General features: G+C 47.4%; 1 protein-coding gene across 13 annotated transcripts in view; it reads right to left on the reverse strand.

The window, feature by feature from the left end:
* The window catches only part of MTSS1 (MTSS I-BAR domain containing 1), a 1,344,348-nt gene that overhangs the window by 529,015 nt on the left and 788,500 nt on the right, over positions 1-26,833 (reverse strand). For all 13 annotated transcript variants that reach the window (XM_069621598.1, XM_069621599.1, XM_069621600.1 and 10 more), the window contains one exon: positions 8,107-8,181. In XM_069621598.1, coding sequence (XP_069477699.1) covers positions 8,107-8,181 — 75 coding nt within the window. The remainder of the gene's footprint in view (positions 1-8,106; positions 8,182-26,833) is intronic.

Consider the following 26,833-nt stretch of genomic DNA (forward strand, 5'->3'; position numbering starts at 1 on the left):
CTCTCCACCCTCTGCAACTCATCCAGAACAGGATTGCAAGACTTGTCCTTGGCCTCAAGCCCAGGGATTGTATCTCTCCAGGACTGAAATCTCTGCACTGGCTTCCAGTGGCTGAGAGTATTAAGTTCAAAACCCTCTGTATTGTCCACATGGCCTTCTGGGGCCTGGGGCCTGAATACCTTTAACTCTTCCTAAATATCTTCCCTCTCGAGCTCTTCGCTCACCTGCCTCCAACTCCCTCAGGGTCGCTTCTCCAAGCAACGAGTTGGTGGTAAATCTCTTTCTTTGGCTGGGGCCTCCCTCTGGAAAAGCCTCCCTGAAACTTGAGGAGAACAATCTCCGGTTCCGGAACCACCTCAAAACCTTGCTCTTTGCTTCTGCTTTCTCTCCTCCTCTCCCCTGCTGAATTCCTGGCTGAATCTGAAACTGCATTGGTCACCTGGCCACCCTCCAATAGGGCCCAGGTCACCTCCCCTGCCAGTTGCACACCTGCACTTAGTCCCCAAGTGTGGGGGTTGCCAGAGAGTGTTTTCTGTATCGCTACAGTGCCCCTACCAGCACTTGACACCTGATGTCTTCACTTACCCTTGCACTTGCCACCAGCTGGCCGTATATTTTCTATGTATCCCATGTACTGCACTGTCCCATCCCCTATCCCCCGCAGTTTCACGTTCTGAATGACACCTGGCCTACTAAGATCATTGTGTCTGTCTCTCTGTTCCCCTCCCTTGCCTCGTCGTGCCTTGAAACACTTGTGTATAGGTGCGTTATAAATGCCATATCATACGAGGAGTTGCTTTGGACACCTAAAACTGTGATGGCTAACTTGAATCGATGAGTATTCTCCTACGAGAGGTTTTGTATCATCGCTTGGTGAGTTTTGATACCTCAAAATCTTTGAGAATTTAGATTGTTTCAGGACTGGGCAGTGGCGCTGGTGGGCGGAGTCTGGGGAGCGCATGCTCCCAGGGGCGTACCCCGGCACACATCTAAATTTAAAGGGGAAGACAGTGTTTTCTGGTGAAAAAGGTTCAGTTTCGCCGTCCCTAGCGAGGGACGGCCATTCTTTCTATATCAAAGGTTGGAGAAAGAAGTCAATGTAAGTAGCCAATGGTTGTAAGATGCCTTCTGTGGCATTTATTATGCAGGAGAAAGAGGAAGAAACTTACGCATACAGATGAATGAGCACAAATCGTGCATCAGGAACAGAAATGCCAAATCGGCAGTAGCAAGACATTTAAACGAGAAAGGACACAACATCTCTCAATTGAAATTTCAGGTATTGAGCGACATGAAAGGTCAAATAAAAGACTTCAAGAGACTGAGAGCACAGAGAGAAGCCTATTGGATGATCCGCTAGATGCCTCAAGCCCCAATGGAATCAATGAAGAGTGGGATCTTAATGGCTTCCTTTGTAATGTTTTTGTGATATGCTTTCCTTTAAAACACCTAGAGCTCCTTAATGAGGGGACTCACAGTCCCAAAACATTAACCAACCGTTAATGCCAATACTTTTTATCACAGGTGAACTGTCATTGGAAGAAGATTTTTTAGAACAAAAGGTTGCCATCCGTATGGTATCTAGATACCACTCATTCATTCACACTAGACTGCTCTCCCTATAGGAAGAACACCATATCCCTACCTATGTAGTGCCTTCTATCCCTAGGCTGCAAGTGCTGTAACGCCTGTCTAACAGGGGATAGGAGAGAGGCTGGCCCCATCTAAACTTCTTTCATACCAAGTCTTTTCAACACACCAAGTGGGATACTAAACTATTAGACTACTAAGAAAAAGTACACCAGAAAGGGCTGTTGAAAGCTAATAGTGTTGAGACGTAATGTGCATTATATCCATCTCTAATCAAATGGTGGTGTGCTGTCTCCGCTTCAGGGTTTCCGTCTGTATTTTAATTTACCATTATTGAGAGGCAGACACATCCATTATTAGCCCGTCCAGTGTAGTCGGCGCTATAAAAATGCCCTTACTAAAGAGCATACGTTAAAAGGCTAGCTGAAACTGCTGTAATCTGTTTACAGAATAAAAAATGTCGCTCTATTGTGAGACATGTCCGAGTCCAAATCTGTGGAACATTGTCTTAAGCATGAGGTCACTCATGGCCTATATGGTCGACCAGTTTCAATGATTCTCAAAACTTTGATCTTCTTCAGGACCTTTAATCCAAAATGGATGGATTCCTTAGAGACAATGGTCTATGGAGCACTTCTGTTGCCCAAGGGTAAAGGCACAAAAGCAGGATTTCAGAGTTTTAGAAAGAACCTCCGAAATATATCCCGAAACCCACATGGTGACGGATATAGAAGTGTGGTTAAAATACTGTGCTTCTTTTTCTAAAGATAGCTATGTGCTATGAAACCACCGAGACCCCACCTATGGGCACCACGTTCATGTACCTAAAACAAAGGGACCCCAGGGAGGCGGTGGGTGCGGAAAAGGGGTGTGTGCAGCATCTGTGTTTACCCAGCACCAGGTGAGTGAGCTGGACTATATGTGATGTCTCGGGTGTTGATTCTATGGCTGGAATATAGCGTGATACCTATGTATAGCTGAGGAAATCTTACCCTGCGGCCGTATGGGACCACACCTCTAAGTTACTAGAAAGGAGTATCAGGGTTCTGGAGCCGAAAATGGTTGTCGAATGGCAGAGGTGCTTGCTTCCTATGACAAGAAAACCACGCCAATGTTAGTGTGCTCCCGGAATGGATAATAAAGCTGAAACAAGATCAAGCCCTGCTATGCTGCTTGGGTTAGCTGGGAGACTGATGCCGTGGAAGTGAGGTAGCTGGCTGTTGTCTATCTCTTATGTTGCGATCAGCCGAGCGTCCATGGTAGCTGCTTAAAGGCACGTCTGCAGATGCTCCTACAGGGAGACAGACAGTAATGGACTCCCTCTGCAGGTGTCAGCTTGGCAGAACCTTGGCTCCTCTTCCCCTTAGCCCAGTCCTTTAGATTCGGACTCGGGCTACATTGCCTTTTTTGCCCTTATAGCGGATATAGTTGATACATATGGGAATAGTTTCTTACCTGTAACTTCATTTCTCCAGCATTGGTATCTTTCATGGATTCACATGCTTAGAATATTCCCCGTCGACAGATTGGGAACCCTCGGTACACTTATAAAGCCGTTTCCCATAGGAAAACATCCAACACATTTGTGTCCTATCTACGTCGTTTTTGGGGCCGCCCACGCATGCCCCACTGGGACGTAGCGGTATAAATGCCCCGCCCCCGCGGCTCCCTTCAGATTTTGACCCCTCCAAAGCAGAATGGGGTGAAAACATAGTTATACAAGTAGATTGCATTCCGGGGAGGCCGGCGGGCACATGTGAATCCATGAAAGATACCAATGCTGGAGAAATGAAATTACAGATAAGAAACTATTCCCTTCTCCAGCATTGGATCTTTCATGGATTCACATGCTTAGAATAGAATATACAGCAGTGATCCTGAAAAGGGGAGGTGTGAATGCAATCCGGCACCCTCCTAAGCATACGTATACCGAACCATGCTTATGTAAAACTGCCAACTTATAAATACGCAAAAGTACATGCACATATCAATATCTATATACATATACCTATATACGTCCATATATACATATGATAAAATAAGTAAAGACCCTTCCTGAAAAGGGCTTACCTTATTGAAACAGATGGCGTAAGACTGCTCTTCCCATTTGTATCTCGTCCGCATGCTGCCTTTCGAGACAATGACGGGTAAACGTTGTGAGGCACTGACCATGCCGCCACCTGGCAAATGTCTGCCAGCTGGATTCCTGCCCACAACGCTGTCGAAGACGAAGTTGCCCTCGTGGAATGAGCTCTCGGACGCCCTTGTAGTGGTTTACCTGCTGTGGAATGACAGAAGGCAATCGTCGACGAGACCCATCGGGCCAGTCCCTGCTTTGAAATTGCTTTTCCTCTCGCTGATGGACCATATGCAATGAAGAGTTGCTGCGTAGATCTAAGTTGTTGAGTCCGATGAAGATAATATTTTAGAGCTCTCTTCACGTCCAAGGTATGGAGGACTTTTTCCGCAGCCGATGAGGGGGTCGCGAAAAAGGTAGGCAGGACAATGGACGAGTGTTTATGATAAGCCGTAGGAACTTTTGGAATGAAACAAGGATTAGTTGACAGAACCACTTTGTCCTTAAAGAACCTTAGGTACGGCGGGTCTACGACTAATGCTTGCAATTCTGAGAGCCGCCTAGCTGATGTTATAGCCATGTTATAGCCATTAGAAAAACCAATTTCCATGACAAGAACTTCATCGACGATGTGGCCATTGTTTCAAAGGGTGCTTTCATTAACCGTGCTAGCACCACATTAAGACTCCACGTTGGTGGAAAACGTTTAACCGGCGGGAATGTTCGGAACAGACCCCTCATCAAGTGTTTCACCAGCCTGTCACTAAACAAGGGAGACTACTGCCTCCTCCTCGTGAACCTAGAGATGGCCGCCAGGTGTACCTTTATTGATGGAAAAGATAATCCGCTCTTCGCCAGGTGTAGCAGATACGGTAGAAGTTGCTCCAGAGTTACCCTTAGAGGTTGCACTCCTGGCTGTCCTTGACACCACGTACAGAACCTTTTCCACTTAAACGTGTACGACTTGTTGGTGGAAGGGGCCCGTGCTGCTTGCAGGATTCTCCGACAATCCGACGAAATGCTCAAGGCACCAAATTCCGAAATGTCAGGAGCCAAGCTGTGAGATTGAGACTGTCTGGATTGTGATGCCACACTGTTCCTTCGTCCCGGGACAGGAGATTGGGAACCTTCGGGAACGTTATCGGTTGATCTACTGACCGGTGAAGCCTGTCGGAAAACCACGGCTGCCTCGGCCAACATGGTGCCACTAGGATGACCAGGCACCTGTACCTGCGTATCCACTGCAGAGTTCTCCTTATAAGAGGGAACGGAGGGAAGGCGTAGAGGAACTTGTCCGTCCACGGGAAGGAGAACGCTTCCCCCAGAGAACCTTCCTGTGGCCATCTGCTGGCATACATCTCGCACTTCTTGTTCCTCTTCATTGCGAAGAGATCCAGCGGAGGCCGTCCCCATTTCTCGAAGACCTGTCTATCTCCCATTCATGTATTTGGTCAATTTTTCTGCTGAGTAAGTTCGCTTGCTCCTTCCTTACTCCCGGGAGATGAGCTACGATGGATATATCGTGTTTCAGAGCCCAATGCCACACCTTCTGAGCCTCAGTGGAAAGGGTTCTGGACCGCGTGCCCCCTTGCTTCCTTAAGTAAAACATTGCCATTGTGTTGTCTGTCAATATTCTCACTATGGACCCTCTGATGTGCGGCAGGAAAGACTTCAAGGCCCAGTGCACTGCTCTCAGTTCCAGAACGTTGATGTGCAGGAGTGACTCCCTCCGGGACCAACAACCTTGCGTTTGTAGAGTGCCTATGTGTGCTCCCCAGCCTGTCAGGGATGCGTCTGTCACTACAGTTAGCCGAAACTCCGGCTCCTGTAGGGGTACCCCCCTGGATAGATTCTGAAAGCAGTGCCACCACTGAAGAGCTAGTAGGAGCTCGACAACATTGACAGTCAGCTTGTCCGACCAGAGCCCTTTGGCCTGCGTCCACCGGTACGCCAGAAACTCTGGAACCGGCCTCATGAACAGGCGGCAGTTGCCCACTAGAGGAATGCAGGACGCCATAGCGCCCAGAATCGACATATTTTCTCACTGATAGTTTGGTATTGATTCTCAGCCGACCTGCCAATCGATTGAGTTTGGTGATTGTCGAGGGATGGCTTCGCTAACCCTGACTGGGTCTCGAATTGCACGCCCAACTTGCTTGGTGGCTGTACAAAACCCAGTCTCCCACCTCGCCAGGCCACCATAATAAAAACAGGTGTAACTGATTCTTAAAGGCATACAAGGGTATACATTCATTACATTATCTTATAATGAAACACAACATTATGAGTTACAAGGTGCAAAAGTTCAAGAAGCAGGAGTGAACAATGCTAAAAGACCACTCCCAGATAGTATGAGCTTACGGTTTAGCGCACGTCCTTCAATCAGGAAAATGTATTCTGACGAGAGGCCTCACCGAATCGCCAAAGGAGGACACAATCGCCAGACTCAAAACTTCCAGGTGTACTTTGGATGCCTTTCAAATCCTCAGCAGTTAAGTATCCCAAAAGAAAAACAAGCATTGGCAATGCCAACAATTTGGGCTATTGTGTAGGCATGGGCAAGGCTCTTGCCAGGCACAGCCGCAGTGGTATCAACTGGCCCTTGATAGTAGTAGGCGTAAAATGGTGCGAGTATCTGAGAATCTAATAAAAGTGCCTGGTAAATGCCTAATACTTCTATACAAACCTAAACCGTTGGCCTTGCCAATGCTCGTTTTTAACAGGACTTCGGTGAAGGACCTGCAGAGTGCTTATAGAGTGGCTGAAGGCAACCTGGTTAAGAACATTTAATTACACCAGTAGCAAGTTTAAAACTTCAATTAAGGCATTAACTAGCAGAAGACTGCTTAACAAAACACCGGTTATCACTACCAGTGCACAGTTTGATGTTAAGTTTGATTAAAGCAAGCTCAAAGAGTTCCCATGAGGAGGAGTTTTGGGCTGGGAGGGACAGGAACTGTGTCGGAATAGGCATAGGGATTAGCATGGCCATGGGCAGTCAATGGGTGGGCAAATAACCAAATACCTACAAGCTGTATGTCCCTCCCCATCCGCCATTTCTCCCCATCTGTACTCTAATGTAATAGTTTAGGCTTATAAGTGTCACAAACATGTAAAGTGAGCTGGTAGCTTAATAATGATGGTAGATTCATCTTTGTCACAGATATTGAACAGCGTACAGGCTTGGCTGACGTTTCAAAGGGCATTTTTGAGTTTCTTGTTGAGCGCTATGTAAACGGTATTCTCCCTTTACAAATGGTGCCAAATTCTTTAAATCGGCTGTATAAATCAATTCCAAGCAGTTTTTTTCATAAAAGAAAGGAACTGTTTAATGGTAAGATACTATTACTATGCATTTATTTGGTTAGTTACATTTTCTCTCGTCATTGCATGATTTAAAGATTTAATTGCTACCTTGCTTTAATATCACAGCTCTTCCTTCAGGCTATTTGCTTTTAGTTCAGTGGTGCTCCGGAATGATCAGCAGAATCAACTCCTTGGGACAGTGGGCCTCATTCCGAGTATGGTGGTAGCCATGGAGCAATTAGCTCCATGGCTGCCTCCCATACAGGTACTGCCTCCGGGTTGGTTAAATTGGGACTTACCAGTCCATTCCGACCTTGGAGGGACCGGTAAGTCCCCATTGAAAAAACCATTCCCCATTCCCATTTCAGCCCCCATAGGGCTCAATGGGAATGGGGAAGTAGTTAATAACGGTACCGCAATTTGCAGTACCGTTATTAGCTCTGAAGTCCCTTAACGGGTCCCGTCCATAACACCTGGTCAGACCAGGCGTTAATGGAGGGACCCGCTAAGGTACCTCGTAGTAGGGCGGTAAGGGATTACCGGCACCAGTCTCCTTACCGGGCCCGGTATCCCTAACCGCCCTACTCGGAATGAGGCCAAGTGTCTTGTTATCAGGATATAGAAAGTTAAACCACTGCAGCATAGAAGCTTTGACTTTGCTCACCCCATCAGAGCACATAGCAATGCAACGGGTGAGGCTGGAGGAAGGGGCCGAGGGACCAGGTTCAGCCCCAAGTGGGATAGAAGCCAAGTAGGTAGGGCAGCAGGAAACAATGGTGTTTTTTTGAAAGCGCGAAAGGGAATCAACTCAGTGCTCCTGCAGGCATAGTTACTTCACCCATTGTGTTTATGGACCGTCTCTCCCATTTTTCCTTAGGAAGCAAACTCATGCACACACTATTTGGTCATTTTCTCATGTTAAGTCAGTTTGACAATACTTTTACATTGTAAAAAGGAAACACTTCTTTCACACTAGGAATGGTGAAGGTCCGCATGTGGTACACAGTCTGTTTTTATTTGATAATTAACCTACTAGATTCAAACATGAAAAGCAGGCCACACAATCAAATGAAACCAACATCCTACAAAAAAAAGACAGTGGGAATCAATCCAAAAAGTTCTACTGCATTTACCTTTCTTTGCCTTCTTCTGCAGTTTCAACGTATCTGAGGATTTCTTTTTAATCTCTTGCCGTGCTTTTTTGTACTCTAAAGAAACAGAAAGAGGCATTTACTCATCCTGGCTATAAATGCACAATCCATTCCAACAGGTGGGGGTACACAATGGTAGTTACACATTAAGTTGGATTACTAAGGATTCGCACCTGGACGCCACTGCCTTGCAGGCCCCTTCTAAAAAGAAAAGGTTATTCTACAGTTTGGAGGTTAGCTTTGACTTTTACCTATTATTTTAATTGGTTTAGACTATTTTTCAACAGTTTTGGACATATTTAATCAGTGGAAATGCTGAGTAAATATAGATGGACATAAATGTCGAATTGTATTAAAGCAAAAAACAAGAATACAAAATAACCCTCTCAATGTTGTGCATTACATTATCATAAAATGTATTTTGCAGCAAGATCTGGTAATGGGGAAGGTTAGAGGGCAAAGATTTTTGAAAAAAATAAATGGCAATTATAGTTTAAGGGCATTGTTCTTGCACCGTGGGGCTGCCCCTTCCTTATGGAAGTGTGGAGTGATGTCCCGAGAGAGGATGCGGTTCTTTCAAGTAGATTGGGGTGACAATGAGAAAATATTAGCAGTTCCACACATACTTTAAGAGAGCTCTGCATGAAAAGTTTGAAGACCACTGTTTTAGGAACCTCAGAAAGAGGAAGAGAATGGAGGGTATAGCGTGGTATAGTCATTTATTTTTTAGATGGGTGTGTTAAAAGAAAAAAAAAGATATTCGAATATCTTATTTTCAAATAGTCTGTAGCCACCTTCTGGTACCAAGGTTTGCAATTCTTGGCTAATGTCTTTGGCTCTTCCTTCATTTAGGGGGATTATTTTTCCGGGGCTCTTTTGAGAAGTTTGTTTCATCCTTACATCCTCTTCTCTTGTTTGTATTTCAGACTCTACTACTCTACTGTTCTTCAATTAATCCCTCGAGGGTTGGGATCTTCTCCCCTCTATCCACGGTAGTATTATTAGTCACTGATTAATGTTCTCTTTCTCAGGTTTACATATGACGTTTCCTCTTAGTAACAGTTCAGATCGATCAACTTTGTACTTTGAGTTTCAACATTTTCACCTGGACTAGTTTCTCCACTCAAAGATTCCATTTTGGATTCCTTGGTCCTTGCAGATACCTCTCTTCATGAGGGAATGCCTCCTGGGGGCGTGCAACCTTCTTTCCTGCTTGGCTTCCCTTTCTCTGTTGTCTTCTCCGTTGTAGTCTGTTAGTTTCTCGCTTCCCATTCGCGCTACAGTCCGGTGTCTCTCCTGGCAACCAATGCTGTTTTGCGGATAACTGCGGTTTTGTGTCAACGTAATTGGTTGGGCTCCCTGCCCATCACAAACTACTTGTGATCACCCAACCAACTTGTTTCGGGTTCTCAGACCCTTGGTTTTTCGCTGATTTGGTACACTTTCTACAAGAAGCCAAAGACCAAGTGGGATGCAAGGTCACACAGCCGCTCTCTTAGAAGACCCAATCTGGGTATGTAAGTTATGTAAACTCTACAAAGCTTGATAGACTCCAAAGTAAAATTGTTTACATATTCAAAAAATAATGATAATAATGAAGGTTCAGTGGTATTTCATAAAGATTTTTATCAATCACTGGTTTTGTGAAAAAATACGTCTCTTGGTATGAGGCGTCACTAATATCTTCTTAGTGAGGAAGAAAAAAGCCAATAGCATTTTATGTCAGACCAAAACAATCTTTTGCCAATGCATTTCGGATTTACAAATCCTTCGTCAGGGCAAGTCTGTAGTTAACCATGTGGTGGGCAGAAAGCTGCCCGGACAAAATCAGCGCCAAGGCGCAGATAAGATGACATGTAAGAGAGACATTGTAAGGAACCCGGGTGGGATCCGTGTAAGCAGTACGTGTCATAACATCAGGGGAGCTTACCATGAGACCAGCGAGGAGTCGGACTGTTCCTCTCGCTTGCCGGCATGTAACTGCGATGTTCGCATCGGAGCGTTGCCCAGACAACGCTCCTTTAATGAACCACGTGATCGCGGCCAAACGAGGCGCGTGCTCTGGGACAAATGACAGCAAATGGGTTTCTAAGTGATTATTTAGAGCTATAAACTAATTATACGCCTTAATTTGAATATGTCAAGAATTGTGGAAACAAAAAAAATGTAAAAACAAGGAAACTGAAAGCAGAGGTAAAAGAAATACTCCAATGCAAGACAAAGTAACAGGGGTGGAACTAGTGAAAGAAGATAGAAAGAGTCATAAAAGAGAAATAGCAAATACAAAAGAGCCCTAAAGAATGCTGGGCTAATAAAAGAAAGTTGCAAAGTAAATACATAGTAATAACATCTATATCAACATTATTATATATATATATATATGTCCACACTGGATCATGTCATCAAACGGCGGCATCTGAGGCTATTTTATGTAGTCATAGGAGTAGTCATAGGAGAAATCGGATGCATGAGTCATGCTGCAAGTACCAACCCACTGTAATGGTGTCGTCGCCAGACGGCACCTTGGGTCCCAGACCGAAGTCCAGGAAACACAGCGGGGTGGTCAAAGTCCATAACACATAAGATATCACAGTAAATAGTTGCTAGAAATTACACCTTGAAGGCAATGTGATTACAAATTTAAAGAAAACAGTGATAATTAATCTCCTCGTTAATCCCATTGGGAACCAGACTCCCAAATTTGTCAATCCAGAATGACTCCCTTCGATTCAAACGCTGGTTAAGGTCTTCATGTGGGTTGCTTCTTGTGAGTACCTCTAAAACCACAAATCTAATCTGAGGGAAGTTATGTCCATTCTCCAACCAGTGCCGTGCTACGGCAGAGTTGGTATTAGCATTACGAATACATGAACGATGCTCATTCCACCTTGTTTTGGCCATTCTTGTGGATTGGCCCACATAGAATTTTCCACACTGGCATTTAATGCCATAAATTATGTTGGTGCTGTCACAGGTTCCATAGTTTTTGAGCAAAATCTTTTTCCCTGTTCTGGGATGGTTTTAGGCGGGCGCCTAAAACACGAAGAGGAAGGTACTTGTGCTGCAGGACCAGTTCCTATGTTGAGCTCCTCAGCCGTCTGTTCCGTGGATATTTCGGGTTCTCTCTGGGCTTCTGAATCAGAACTGCTGGTATTATCTGATGTGTATTTGAAAAGTTTCCGGGCAACGCTCCGATGCGAACATCGCAGTTACACGCCGGCAAGCGAGAGGAACAGTCCGACTCCTCGCTGGTCTCATGGTAAGCTCCCCTGATGTTATGACACGCACTGCTTACACGGATCCCACCCGGGTTCCTTACAATGTCTCTCTTACATTTCAGCTTATCTGCGCCTTGGCGCTGATTTTGTCCGGGCAGCTTTCTGCCCACCACATGGTTCTGGTTCTCCAAGCCACTGTCCATGCAAGCATTCTGCCATTTTCTCAGGTAAACACGTTCTGCATTTCTTGTCATCGCTAACCTCATTACTTACAGACTTCTTATTGCTCATTCTTTCTCTTTTTCTATTTTTTCTTTTATGTATCAACCGATCTTTCTACCACTACGATTGGTATGTTATTTATTTTTTTGCGAATGTGCATTGTGATACACTTTCTTTTGGATGTTATGTAAACGTACATGTTAACTACAGACTTGCCCTGACGAAGGATTTGTAATCCGAAATGCATTGGCAAAAGATTGTTTTGGTCCGACATAAAATGCTATTGGCTTTTTTCTTCCTCACTAAGAAGATATTAGTGACGCCTCATACCAAGAGACATATTTTTTCACAAAACCAGTGATTGATAAAAATCTTTATGAAATACCACTGAACCTTCATTATTATCATCATTTTTTGAATATGTAAACAATTTTACTTTGGAGTCTATCAAGCTTTGTAGAGTTTACATAACTTACATACCCAGATTGGGTCTTCTAAGAGAGCGGCTGTGTGACCTTGCATCCCACTTGGTCTTTGGCTTCTTGTGTATTTTTGAATTAGGGTGTCTCCTTATTCGTCACAGCCAGCTCCTTTTTATAATTTGACAACAAGGAATCTTCAGAGCAACAAAACTTCTATACAGACACTTATTTGAGAAATGTGAATATCGTATAGTGGTGCCCACTCTTCTTGCTTTCTGCTTTTTGGTACACTTTCTACCCAGCGTCTGATACTCTAGTTCAGTCTCATTCTGAATTTCGCAGGCTCTGCATCTCTCGTTGGTTCCACCTCCCACTTGTGTCACACTACCAGGGGGCTTGCCCTTCAACCGTACGATTCTCCCTCTCTCCCAAATCAGTGTGTCCTCCTCAAACATACTCGTCACAATTAAGTCGAGGTTTGTCCTTAAAGAGACAGCTTCTTTTCTCTGATACTCATGGTGCATGTTAATGTTATCTTCAACCCAGTCTTAGTTTTTATTGCTGTTAAGCATCTCAGACACTGCCATGCATGCCATCATGGGAGAGGGGTTACGGAGTTCCTTGTACCCTAAGGGGGGGATTGTCTCCCAGAGAGGTCCCACTTGCCAAGACCCCTAAGGAGGGTATTTCAGAACAAGCTCACCCCCAAGGGGGAGGCGGGACAAATTCCCTCGATTTATCACAACAGGTAAATATCTTTAAATTATAGAAATGTATAATTCAACTATTTCCCATCGACTTCAATTACAGAAAAGGGAATTCCAGGGTACTCTCCCTACTCTAATATACCCGGTTTCCAAATCAAAAGAGCACAATGAGGAAATGTTGGGAGGAATCACTCCAGAGTGGGTTCAGTGCATGGGGCGGTAGGTCACCAATCTAAGCAAACTTTGGTTTCCTTCAGTGTACTAAGGTAGCTGTGGCTGAGTAGGTAAGGAACATTGCTTGGGAGGGGATGTAGCAGAACCAGAAAACTGTAGAACAATGTATTACTTTGTATAAATGGAAAGGTACACACTGAGTTAGCATAAATCATATATAATCTTCGTTACAAGTACGGGAAAGGTAAGTACACTGGCAAGTAAATTTCACTCCATGACATTGTAGTGTCTCTCAAATGAGTGTTTTGAATGATGAATGATTTAAGTGTTCTTAAATGAGGTTAACCGCAAACCGATTTCAAACCACAGTTCCCATCGGCAGGCCTTATATCAAGGCCCGAGAGTCAAACTATCAAACCTAACTTCAGTTGAGCTTTGTGGTTCCCTATAACCCCTGCATTCAGCAGTCTTCAACTAGATCATAAACCAGTTGATGTGGCTGTCCGGTTGCTCCAATTCTGGATCTTACGGACAGGTTTTATTTTCTCTATGGACCAGGTTAAACCCAAATGTTCAGAAGTAGCAGCAGTCCTTTGTTGAAGGGTTCCTCTTGTTACAATCTAATGGACTGCCCATTCAGCTGAATGGCCCAGTGTTACTCACCATGAACTTGCAGCTAGGTTCTCTGTGTTGTTTCTAACTGTGCCTATTAAATAAGTCCACATTTAGTAGTGGCAGTGTGCCAATGGGTGGATGGTGGTACAATTCGAAGGGTGAACCAACCTACACCTAGTGATATGTAAGGTTGTTTATAACACGCATAATACCCAGAGGATTCTAAGCGTGGAACCGTGGATCGAACCTGCGTTGCTCTGACGTCTTGCTTCCAATGCAAGCATATTGCCCCTGAGCTATCCTCCTGAGACATTTGGGAAACTGATAGCTGAGTTTTCATATGATGTACTGACTGTTTCAGGCATCTAGAAAGTCTTTGCGACTTGGTAGAAGAGCTATGGTTGAAGGGCTTGACGAGATTCTTTAGGCCTGAGTGCATGGGTAGAGGTTCAGTGAATCTCTGGTTTTAGGTCAGCAATGGAGAGGGTTACAAGGATGCTACAAAAGCACCCCCCAGGGTGGGTATAAATGATCTGTACATTCTCTCTCATTTTTCTTGCACTACCACAGATTTTATGGCCCGTCTTGCTGTTGGTGAGCTTAGTTGTCCAGCATTGTCACATTTTCAGGTCAGTAGCCACAGAGATCAGGAAGGCATCTCAGGGCAGGACCTGCATATTGGTAATGCTTTCTGGCAATGTGCATTAACCCGGGTCTGAAGGGAGGATTGCACTTCATATTCCATGCACAGCAAGTTCTTTGACTCAGTACTTATTGGAAGTCTAGTCAGGTGAAATTGCTTGATTTATGGATGAGCCCAGAAGTAGAATAAGATTACACTAGATCTGAAAGGTGTGGCCAAGGGCAACCCACTATGATCCATACAACTTGGGGCAGTGAATAGCCGGCAAGACAGACATTAAATGCCAACTGGTCAGTTGCCTCTAAACACAACTAAAAGTAGCCATGGGATAAGAGTTCCAGCATTCCGTTGTGGGCATAAACAAGTGAAAATAAGCAACGTGGTATGTTAGCTATTCGTGGTCGCACTTCAACAAGTGTGGTCTTCCTGTGAGCGCAGTGTGTACCCACTGATACTAACATTTGAAGCCAACTGAGAAACCACTGACACCAACAACATGTGGGCCAACTGAGAAACCTTTGTGGAATAATTGTTTTTTTTAAATAATACATTTTATGCCATGTGCCATTTTGCATGATAATGTATCCATGATAATATGTACTCTGGTTCACAGTGTACACATGCTCTGAGAACCTTCTTTTGAAACGTACTGGTCAATCCCATCTTAGTTTTAGTACGCTAGAAAACAGGAGACTCACATAAGGTAGCCCAATACACTAGAAAATATTAGCGCAAAAACATGTAAAATATTTGACAAGAGCACAGTCAAGAGGAGAAGCGGGCCACTGCAGAATACCTTGATTATGCAGTTTCATATGCACATCTTAGGATTCCCTGGTTTAGCCAACCGAAATACATGCAACCAGGGCCAGAAATGAAAAAAGTTAATTTGGGCATTATGGGTGGGGGATGGAAGAGGGGGTGAATAGATGTGGGTGTGCTAGTGGGCGCTGAGCGAGGGCAGTTAGAGCAGCGTCCGATCTCCTCAAGAAACAAATACCTTCACCATTTTGGGAACCACATATTAGAAATATGTCTGATACTAGTTGAAGCATTAAACCCTTCCATACAAGTAATGCAAACTAATCTCTCTGCTCTGTTCATCTGGCACAATACTCAAAGTAACAAATTCTTATGTAAAACAACAGATATATGGGATACATTACTCACAGTAATCGTATTTCTGATGTTTGTATCTGCTTAGATTCACATGCTGTGCATAGGCCGACATCTAGTGGAAGCTGCAGAGTATTACAGTTTGTTTTTCGAAACTCGAAAATGGGCGTCGACACAGGGCGTGCCAGTAATACTATCCCTAGTGTGACGTCCACTGTACCCATGATCCCTCACGCGTCTAGGACCCTCAGATTGTATATTGTCTGACATGAGATAGCATGAGGAGTAGCGCGAGTACAGATAATCCAAGCAGATAGATAAGACTACAAGCATCCATGCACCTTCTTTCAGAGGGGAGGAAGGGTGGGTCGCATGTGAATCTAAGCATATACAAGCATCAGAAATTTGAATACGGTGAGTAATGTATCCCTTCTGAGGCTTGTGGAATCTGCTTAGATCAGATGGTGTGCATAGATTAGCGAGCAGTGTTAGAAGAAGGCGGTGGGATGTGAGAAGGGTCATGAGCAAATAAAGGTCTTAGAACCGCCTGTCCCACTTGAGTATCTGTCTTGGAATGGGTGTCAATGCAGTAGTGCTGAGTAAAAGTGTGAATAGAGCTCCAAGTAGCTGCTTTGAAAATGGTGTCAAGGGGTACATTTGCAATGAAAGCCGTAGTGGCCCCAATGCCTCTTGTAGAGTGGGCTCTTAGCGTGAAAGGCAGAGATTTTCAGAAAGAGTAACACAGCTAGATACAGTTAACAATCCACTTAGAGATGGCACCTTTAGAGACGCAATCTCCCTCTCTGCCTGTAACTACGGAGACAAACAGCTGATCTGTTTTCCTTAGCGGTCTGGTTTTGTTTACATAGTAGAGGACCACCCTACGCACATCTAGGGTGTGTAGTTTCACCTCAGCCGAGTTTTGTGGGTCTTGGAAGAAAGCCCGAAGCTCGATGGACTGGTTCACGTGGAATTTAGAAATAAACTTAGGTGAGAACCTAGGGTGTGTACGTAAAACCAGTTTATCTTTATGAACTGTAAATAATGGATCTTGCACTGACAGAGCCTGAATTTCATTGACCCTTCTTATAGATGTTATTGCTACTAAGAAGGCCGTCTTATAAGTCAGGTGTTTGAGACTGCTTTTATGCATGGGTTCGAATGGGGGGCTCATGAGTTTAGATAGCACGTTAAGGTCTCATCCAGGTGGTGGGTTTGAAAAAGGAGGGTGAAGTCTCTTTACTCCTTCCATGAAAGCTTTAACCACTGGTATCTTCCACCACAACACCTTGTTATGGGAGGTGGTGTATGCTGACAGAGCTGCCAGGTGTACCTTCAGCGGGTTAAATACCAGTCCTGCATCCAGCAGGTGGAGCATGTATGTGACAATTGTGGAAGGAGTGCAATCAACTGGGTTGACTTGCTTATTCTGGCACCAGATAACAAATCGTTTCCATTTGTCATGGGTAAACCAGCACTTCTCCTACTCCTTGACCTATCCGCGGCATTCAACCTCGTGGATCATGGCGTCCTATGCCACCACCTTTCCTCCACTGCCAAATTCTCCCCAGAGGCCACAGCATGGATCTCCTCCTTCTTACAAGACAGAACCATGGAAGTATTCTCTGACCTAGCCGCTGCATCACCAACTATTATACTTTGTGGTGTACCCCAAGGTTCCTGTCTCTCCCCCACCCTGTACAACATCTTCACACAACCCCTCATCCTTGACGCTATGGGCATCTCATACGCCAACTACGCCGACGACACCCAGATCCTCCTCACTCTCACAGGTAACTATGACACCGACTCCCTGACCCTCAACCTCTACAACACCATCCAAGCCTGGATGGCAGACAACAGACTATCCCTCAACTCTGACAAGACGGAACAACTCCTGGTAGGTTCCCCCGACACGCTAAAAAATCTAGATGCCCAATTCAGCCACTTCACCATTGACTCCATTAAAATCCCGGTCTCCGATTCTGTCAAAACTCTGGGAGTCTACCTGGACTCCAGCCTATCCATGGATAGACAAGTCAACGCAATAGCATCCGCAGCTGCATAGCATGCCAAAATTATCAACGCAATCAGGCCCTTTCTCTCCAAAGAGAACTGCACCAACATAGCCAGAGCCATCACCGGCTCCAGGCTAGACTACTGCAACGTACTCTTTCTAGGAACCTCCAACAAAAACTTAGAGAGACTACAAGTAATACAGAACAATGCTCTCCGGGGAGCCCAAGGCATTGCTAAAAGAGAACACATCTCTGAAGCCAGAAAACTAGCCCACTGGCTCCCAATAAAGGAAAGGATCGTATTCAAAGCCCTAACACTGACCCACAAGTGCATTCACTTCACTGCTCCAGCATACCTCTCCCAAAGGATCCACCCTGTCTCCACTACCAGGCCAACCAGATCACCGTACACCAACATGCTCTCTGTGCCACTAGTAAAAAGAGTAAAAGCGGGTGGATCCAGCTTCCCCTATCTCACGCCCACTCACTGGAATGCCCTACCTCCCACTATCCGTGGTGAGGACTCCCTCACCACCTTCCGCAAAACACTGAAAACTACCCTTTTCACATAAGGACCGACACATCAGCACGAATACTTATCATATATGTTGTAATATACGACCAAATGCAATATTTGTAACAGTATGATTTCTTGTACTATTCATAATGTGTCAACAATCGCTATCATGTGTACCATGTAACTAAGTTATTGCAAGTAACAGCGCCTCAATGCCCCTGGGCTGCTTGCGCGCTATATAAATATAAACAAATAAATAAATAAAGTAGCAGTGCCTCATGTTTGGCTTCCTAGATTCTTTTAGGATGTCCATACATCTCTGTGGTAATTTGAGATGTCCAAACTATGACCTCAGGAGCCATGCTGCTAGGTTCATTGAGTTGGGTTGAGAATGCACTGTTTGACCTTGGTGCTGGGACAGTAGGTTGTACCAGCCCAGGAGTTTGATGGGATCGCACACCGCTAGTCTGCGTAGGTGTGGGAACCACGGTTGTCTCTCCCACATGGGAGCAACTAGGACGAGCGTCATTGATTCTCTTTTCATCTTGTTGACCACCTTCCTGATGAGGTGTTGGTGGAAAAGCGTATGCAAACATACCTGACCAGTTCATCCACAGGGCATTCCCCTCGGAGTCTGGCTGGGGGAACCTGGATGTAAATCCTGGGCACTGTCTGTTTTCGCTTGTGGCGAATAGGTCTATAGTGGGGAAACCCCACTGAAAGATGATATCTTCTACGCTTTCTCTGTGTAGACACCATTCGTGTTCCTCTGGGAGGGGATCTCTGCTCAAAGCATCCGCCAGAGAATTGAGATCCCCTGGAACATGTTGAGATGACAGGAAGATCTTCCGTCTGAGTGCCCATATCCAAATTCTCTGGGCAAGCTTGGACAGATTTGGCAAACAAGTCCCTCCTTGCTTGTTTAGGTAAAACATGGCTGTAGTGCTGTCCGTCCGGATCTGTACCGACAGATTCAGCAGGTAGGGCTCGAACGCTTGAAGTGCTCTGAATACTGACAGAAGCTCTAGCAGGTTGATGCGATTCTTGGCCACTGAGTGAGACCAGAGACCCTGAGGTGTGTGGTGGAGGTGGTGAGCTCCCCACCCTGTCAGGCATGCATCGGTTGTGACTACCGCCTGTATCTCGGGATCGTAAAAGGGTTTCCCCTTGGACAGATTCTCTTGTCCACCAGTGAAGGCTTTTTACCAGAGTTGGCGAAGCGACCACTAGATCGTCCCACTGACCACTTGCCTGAGACCACTGTTTGGCCAAGCATTTCTGCATGGGACGCAGGCGCGTGTGGGGGACCAGGTAAATACATGATGCCATCATGCCCAGCAAATGCATTGCTTTGCGTACCGTTATCTGGTGACCGGCCCGATACAGCAGAATTTGCAGCAGTATATTCCAAATTCTTTCCTCTGATGGAAAGGTCAACCCCTCTTGTGTGTCTAGGATAGCTCCTAGGAACTGCTTGGAGGTGCTTGGCACCAGACTTGACTTCTTCTCGTTTATTGAGAAACCTAATTCTAAGAGGAGGTCGATCGTCCTTTGAATGTTTGTTCTGCAAATTACTTTAGTCTCCCCCGTTATGAGCCAGTCGTCCAGGTAAGGGTACACCGGGATTGCCTCCCTGCGTAGGTGTGCTGCCGCCACCGCCAGTACCTTGGTGAATACCCTTGGAGCCAAGGCCATCCCGAAGGGCAGTACCTTGAACTGGTAGTGCCGACTGTCCACCTTGAAGCGCAAGTACTTTGTGCGCTGGGAACATGGAAATATGAAAATAGGAATCTTTCATGTCCAATGTTGCCATGTAATCCCCCCTTTTTAGGAGGGGGATTACCTCTTCGAGAGTAGTCATGCAAAATTTTTGGGGTTTGACATACTTGTTTGCAGGCCGTAACTCCAATACTGGGCGCACTGTCAAATCTTTTTTTGGCACAAGGAAGTAAGTTGAATAAATACCCTTGTTTACCTGGTGTCCCGGGACGAGTTCTATCGCATCCTTTGCTAGAAGATTGACAATCCCCTTGAGGAGGATCTTCTGGTGGTCCAAAGAATGTATTGTTTGTCGTGGAGGGTAGTTTCGGGGACGCTGTAACAGTTCTATGCAGTATCGTGCAGACACTGTGGACAGCACCCATCTGTCTAATGTGATCCCTTCCCAAGCTTGGGTGAAGTTGGAAATGCGTCCCCCTACTGGGGATGGGTGAGAAGGGACCCTGAACGGAGCGCCACTGTTTTGGTGGAGGCGTGCCGCCGCCTCTACTGGGGCTGCCTCTACCTTTACCACATCCTCTCTTATTACCCTGCCATAACCCTGGGTAGACTGCTGGCTGTTGTTCCATTGTGTACCCTGCCCCTGGGAATAGTTAGACCCTCTGGGAATTCTCTCCGTGTGGGCGACGAAAATTGTCATTCCCTCTCTGGTTTGGGGGTTTATTGGTTAGTTGGCCTAGGGATTTGAGTCTCATATACTCGTCCTTGGCATTTTTCAGCGCTTCCTAGACCGCCTTTCCAAACAATAGATCCGGCTCCACCGGTTTATCTACCAATGATGCTTGGGTTTTCGGCTTTGAACTCAGACTATCGCAACCAAGCACGCCTTTTGATAACAATACCTTCTGCTATCAATCTGCTGGTGTTATCCGCAGCATCAAAGGTTGCTTTTAATATGCAACCTGACACGGCTCTTCCTTCCGCCGAAACTCGTGCCAATTGGCTTTTTAAGGGTTCTGGGGCAGAATCTATGAGTGCCGCGACTTCTTCCCACTGGTGGCAGTTGTAACTCGCCAGCAGGGTGGTGGAGTTGGCAATCCTTGCCTGGTAGGCGGAAGTGGAGGCTATTTTCCTGCCCAAGCAATAAATCTTCTTGCTCTCCTTGTGGGTAGGAGCTTCCGACCATGACAAGGGTGTTCCCGCCCTCTTACGGTGTTTTGTAACTACTAGGGAGTCCGGTTTCAGATGCCCTCTTATGTACAGTGGGTCTGTTTGGGCTGCCCTGAAAAGCTTCTAAACTCTGGGGTTTACCGCCCTACTGAGATTGGGATTAACAAGGGAAGGGTCTATCCTCCTTTGTATTGACTTAAGGATAGGGATGGCCTGGGCAACAGGTCTCCTTTCTCCCACTAACTCCTCGGCAAAGTCCCTCTCTTCCTGAGCACACTGGGTGTCAATGTGGAAGTGTTCTGCCGCTCTGGACAGCACTTCATTCAAGAGAGGCTTGTTGTCGACAGGGGAGTCGGTAACCGGGGGTTCTTTATCTACCGTGGAATCTAGCCTGTAGGTTTCTAGGTCGTTCTCCTCCTCCTCCTCCTCTTGGTCCTCGTCATCCCCATAGTAGCCCGTCCCAGTTTGTTCTTCCAACATGCCCAAATCTGGATCCTCACAAAAGGATGGAGCTCCCTGATATTGAGAATAGGGCTCTATACCGAAGGGGTCTGAAGTAGGAGCTTCAACCCGGGACTTCTTACTTGGGGGTATAGGATCCTTAGAGCGTGAGGGAGTTGACCCCGTCGGGGGTAAAAGAGAAAGTGTTCAGGGTTTTTGGCGTAGAAATCTGCCAATGATGACATCCTTGACATGACTGTCTATGTCATCACTAGACCATTCTCTTGAACTGGGAATGATTCTTTCTTGGAGGCCTTTCCCTGTTTTATCTTGACTAGACCTACTGGTTTGAACTGGGGTCTTTGGGATAACAGAAGACCAAGACTTGTCCATCTGTTTATGTGGAGTAGAATGTTTTTGAGGTGTGGAAGGAGACTGAGACTGCTTCCTTTGTTGTTTTTCCCCTTCTCTGTTTTTTCGCCCCTTCAGAGCCTTTTGACGCCTGGCGCCGAGGTTCGGGGGTAGTGTCCCTATCTCTCGAGTGTGGAGTTTGGGACTCAGGAACAGCTGTTGCGCGGCCTGTTGACGCCGACTCCTGGAGTGCAGTCTGGGGATAGAGGTCGGCTTCGTCTTCCGACGATCGAACCTCCGTTACCTTGTGGAGCGAGGCCCTCTTGGCAACAGTGGATAGTTGACTGGAGTCATGCGGCGATCTAGATCGAGCCCAGAGGACACCGATTCGGACCGTTCTCTATGTGCCTCTTTCCGAGTACTCGACGTGCGCGTCGAGTCTCGGTTGGACTTCATCTGTTTTGTGGAAGTGCTGTGGGTAGCGCTTGGGTAGCGCTTGTGTCGCCGGGGGTCTTTCCCATAGCCGCCTTGCCGGGCGACCTTCCGAGGTCAGGGACTTGCGCTTGGCTGTCAATTGACGCCACGTTGCCCTCGCCGTCCGAAAGCACGGCGTCGCCGCCATCGCTGAAGGCGCCCTCCGCTGCCATGGCCTCTTGACGCCTGGCGTGGTGGGCCCAACGCTTGATCGAAAGGTCTGTGAGTGTTTTCGGTTTGAACCTACTACACGCTCTGTAGTTAGCCTTGGGGTGGTCCCTCGGTAAGCAGAGATTGCACGTGGCGTGTCTGTCCACCCAAGGGTACTTGCGGTTGCACTTGAGGTAAAATTGGAAAGGGGTACCCTCCATACGCACCTTGTGGCAGCGGGCTAATAAGTGCAGGAATATATAAGAATGTACCTATATACCAAACGAGTGTAGAGTATGTCCACCCCCCACTCTCCCTACTTGCAGGGCCGAGGCCAGAGGCCTTCCGAGGCCGAAATCCGTTGTGCAGCTCTCCAGGTCGGCGTAGAGTGTGGATGTTCGGTGATTCGACGTTGGGGTGGAGAAATGGGGAACCTAACAATATTTTAGCAAAAGTATGGCTAAGGCCAGGGAACTCCGAAGAATGCTTCCGACCAGTATGGCAGAAAAAAACAATCTGAGGGTCCTAGACGCGCGAGGGATCATGGGTACAGTGAACGTCAGACTACAGATAGTATTACTGGCACACCCTGTGTCGACGCCCATTTTCGAGTTTCGAAAAACAAACGAATACCCCGCAGCTTCCACTAGATGTCAGCCTATGCACAGCATGTGATCTAAGCAGATTCCACAAGCCTCATAAATATAGGATACATTACTCACCGTAATCGTATTTCTGATGCTTATATCTGCTTAGATTCACATTCTGTGCATAGGCTGACATCTAGTGGAAGCTGCAGAGTATTACAGTTTGTTTTTCGAAACTCGAAAAGGGGCATCGAACTAGGGCGTGCCAGTAATACTATGCCTAGTGTGATGTCCACTGTACCCATGATCCCTCACGCGTGTAGGACCCTCAGATTGTATTTTTTCTAACATGAGGTAGCATGAGGAATAGCGTGAGTACAGACTATCCAAGCAGATAAGATAGATAAGACTACAAGCATTCATGTGCCTTCTCTCAGAGGGGAGGAAGGGCGGGCACATGTGAATCTAAGCAGATACAAGCATCGGAAATACAATTACGGTGAGTAATGTATCCCTTCTGAGGCTTGTGGAATCTGCCTAGATCACATGCTGTGCATAGATTAGCGAGCAGTGTTAAAAGAAGGAGGTGGGATGTGAGAAGGGTCATGAGCGAACAAATGTCTTAAAACCGCTTGTCCCACTTGAGTATCTGTCTTGGAACGAGTGTCAATGCAGTAGTGATGAGTAAAGGTGTGAATAGAGCTCCATGTAGCTGCTTTGCAAATGTGGCTCTAGTACCTCTTGTAGAGTGGTCCCTTGGCGTAAAAGGCAGCGTCTAATTTAAAAGGGAATAGCACAGTTGGATACATCCGACTATCCACCTAGAGATGGCAGTCTTAGAGACGCGATCTCCCTCTCTGCCTGGAGCTATGGAGATGAACAGTTGATCTGTCTTTCTTAGCGGCCTTGTCTTGTCTATGTAGTAAAGGACCGCCCTCCTCACATCTAGTGTGTGGAGTTTCACCTCAGCAGAGCTTTTGGGTTCTTGGAAGAAGGCTGGTAGCTCGATAGACTGGTTAACATGGAATTTGGAAATTATCTTAGGTGAGAACCTAGGGTGAGTGCGTAAAACAAGTTTATCCTTATGAACAGTAAAGAAGGAACAAGTTACTTACCTGTGACTGTTGTTCTCCAGCATGGGTCTGGCATGGATTCACATGCTCATGAATATTCCCCGTCTTCAGGCTGGGAATCCTCGGTAAAGAAAAACCCAGTATCAGTTTCGTTTCTGATCTGTCTTTCGTAGTAGTAACCAATACTGGTCTCTGCGTCATACTGACCACAGCCAATGACTGCCCTCTACCTAAGCACCGCCTCTGGCAGCCATCTTCAGATTTGGGAGCATGTGAAGTGGCAGTATGACCAAGTGAAGAGCCGCAGAGGGGTAGGCGGGAGGGTTCGCATGTGAATCCATGCCAGACCCATGCTGGAGAACAACAGTTACAGGTAAGTAACTTGTTCCTTCTCCAGCATGGGGTCTGGCATGGATTCACATGCTCATGAATAAAGAATACATAGCAGTACACACATGCACAACCACGGGAGGTGGCAAAGGCTCAACATTAAGCATTACATCAAACTCAACATTAAGCATCTTACCTCCTCACCAGGCTCACCTCAGGCGAACAGGTTGCGCAGCACTGCTTGGCCGACCCTGGACTCCTCCCTGGAATCCCGATCGACGCAGTAGAATTTCGTGAAGGTGTGCGTCGACCTCCACGTAGCAGCCCTGCATATGTCCAGCAGGGGCACACCAGAAAGGAACGCCGTGGTAGCTGCGATCGCTCTGGTGGAATGGGCTCTCGGACGGCCAGGCAGCGGTCGGTTTGCCAACCGATGACAGTACATGATACAGCCGGAGAGCCATCTGGAAATGGAAGCCTTCGAGAGAGCCTTCCCCTGATTGACAGGTCCAAAGTTCACAAAGAGTTGTGACGTCTTCCGAAAACACTTCGTGCGGTCCACGTAGAACTTCAGCGCTCTAGCCACATCCAGCGAGTGCAAAGTCCTCTCAGCCGGCGACGAAGGCGACGGGAAGAACACAGGCAACACCAAGGGTTCGTTGAGATGGAAGTCCGACGGTACCTTGGGCATGAAGGAGGGGTGCATCCTGAGCACTACCCTCGTGTCGTGAAAAGTCAAGTACGGGGCCTTGCAGGAAAGGGCCTGGATCTCTCCCACCCGTCGTGCGGAGGTGATGGCCACAAGAAACGCTGTTTTCCACGACAGAAACTTCAACGGGGCCGAGTGCAGAGGCTCGAACGGAGGTCCCATGAGCTTGGTCAGCACCACGTTGAGCTCCCACGCCGGGGCCGGCGCCTTCACCGGCGGGAACGATCTGAACAGTCCCTTCATGAACTCTTTCACCAGACGATGAGACCACAGGGACGACCGGCCCGTGGTTCTGGTGTATCAGGAGATCGCAGCAAGATGAATCTTGATGGACGCGTGTGCCAGTCCAGCTTTGGCCAGCGTCAGCAGGTACGGCAGTACTTGGGGAGCCGTAATCCGTAGAGGGTTAATCTTCTGTGCGTGGCACCAGACAGAAAACCTCTTCCATTTGTGTCCGTAGCATTTAAGAGTCGAGGACGCCCTGGCCTTTGCAAGAACCTCTCTGCAGTCGGCCGGTATGTCGTATCCTCCAAACTCTAGCGCTGCAGGAGCCAGGCCTGCAAGTTCAGCGATTTCGGGTCGTGGTGGAGGATGGCGCCTCCTTCCCTGGAGAGCAGATCCGCGTCCACCGGCAGCTTGATTGGCGGGGACGCTGACAAGTCCAGAAGGTCCGGGAGCCATATCTGCCTCGGCCACGCAGGTGCGACGAGGATCATCCTGCACCGTGACCTCTTGAGCTGGTTGACGAGCCGGATTAGCAGTGGCAAAGGAGGGAACGCGTAGAGGAACAGGCCCTCCCAGGGGAACGAGAAAGCATCGCCCATGCTCCTCGCCTGGGGAAACCTGCTGGCGAACCTCCGGCACTTGGAATTCGTCGCCGTCGCGAACAGGTCGATCTGGGGTGTGCCCCACCGTCGGAAGAGGCGATCCACTAGATCCTGCTGTAGTTCCCACTCGTGGCACGAGCGCAGCTCCCTGCTGAGTGAGTCGGCGATGGTGTTTTTTATCCCTGCCAGATGAAACGGCACCAGAAACATCCCTTGGGCGACTGCCCAATGCCACAGGTCCTGCGCCTCCTTGGACAGTGCTGGGGACCTGGTTCCGCCCTGTTTCCTGATGTAAAACATGGTGGTGGTGGTGTTGTCGGTGAAGATCCTCACCACCTTGCCCTTGAGGGACGGAAGGAAGGACCTGAGGGCCCAAAACACTGCACGGAGCTCCAGGACGTTGATATGTAAGGATTTCTCCGTCGGGAGCCAAAGGCCTCTTGCGTGCAGATTTTCGGTGTGCGCTCCCCACCCCTCCAGGGAGGCATCCGTGGTCACTGTCTCCTGGTGGGCTGGGGTCTGGAAGTCCATGCCCGCCGTCAGATGCGCGCGGGTGCCCCACCACCGGATCGCTCGTCGGAAACTCTCGTCGAGTGTGATCCTTTCCTCGAAGCTGCCCGTAGTTTGGATCCAGCGCGCGTCCAGGAACTCCTGCAACGGGCGCATCCGGAGCCTGCACATGGGAATGAGGTAGATGCAGGAAGACATCATTCCGAGGAGGGACTTGATGGACCTCACCTTGGCCGCGTCGGCCACCAACATCCGCTGCACCTTGCCCAGGATGGTCCTGGTCCTCTCCTCCGACGGGGAGGCCAGAAGGGACACTGTTGAGCCTCGCTCCCAGAAACAGAGCGTCTTGCGCGGGTACCAGGTGGGATTTGGCGTAGTTCACGGAGAATCCGAGGTCCGTGAGAAGTTGGACGGTCCTTGCCGTGTGAACCACGGCGAGCTCCCTTGTCTTGGCTCGGATGAGCCAGTCGTCCTGGTAGGGGTAGACGTGGATCCCTTCGCGGCGCAGCTGCGCCACCACCGGTGCGAGGCACTTGGTGAACACCCTGGGTGCCGACCGTAGTCCGAAGGGGAGGGCTTTGAACTGGTAATGACGCCCTTGGACCACAAACCTGAGGAATTTTCGGTGCCCCTTCAGGATGGGAATATGGAAGTAGGCATCCTCCAAATCCAACGACGACAGGAAGTCTCCTTCCTCCAGCTGACCCAGGACGTGC

Source organism: Ambystoma mexicanum, chromosome 5q (genome assembly GCF_040938575.1).
Source record: "Ambystoma mexicanum isolate Mex_15411 chromosome 5q, UKY_AmexF1_1, whole genome shotgun sequence".
NCBI lineage: Eukaryota > Metazoa > Chordata > Amphibia > Caudata > Ambystomatidae > Ambystoma > Ambystoma mexicanum.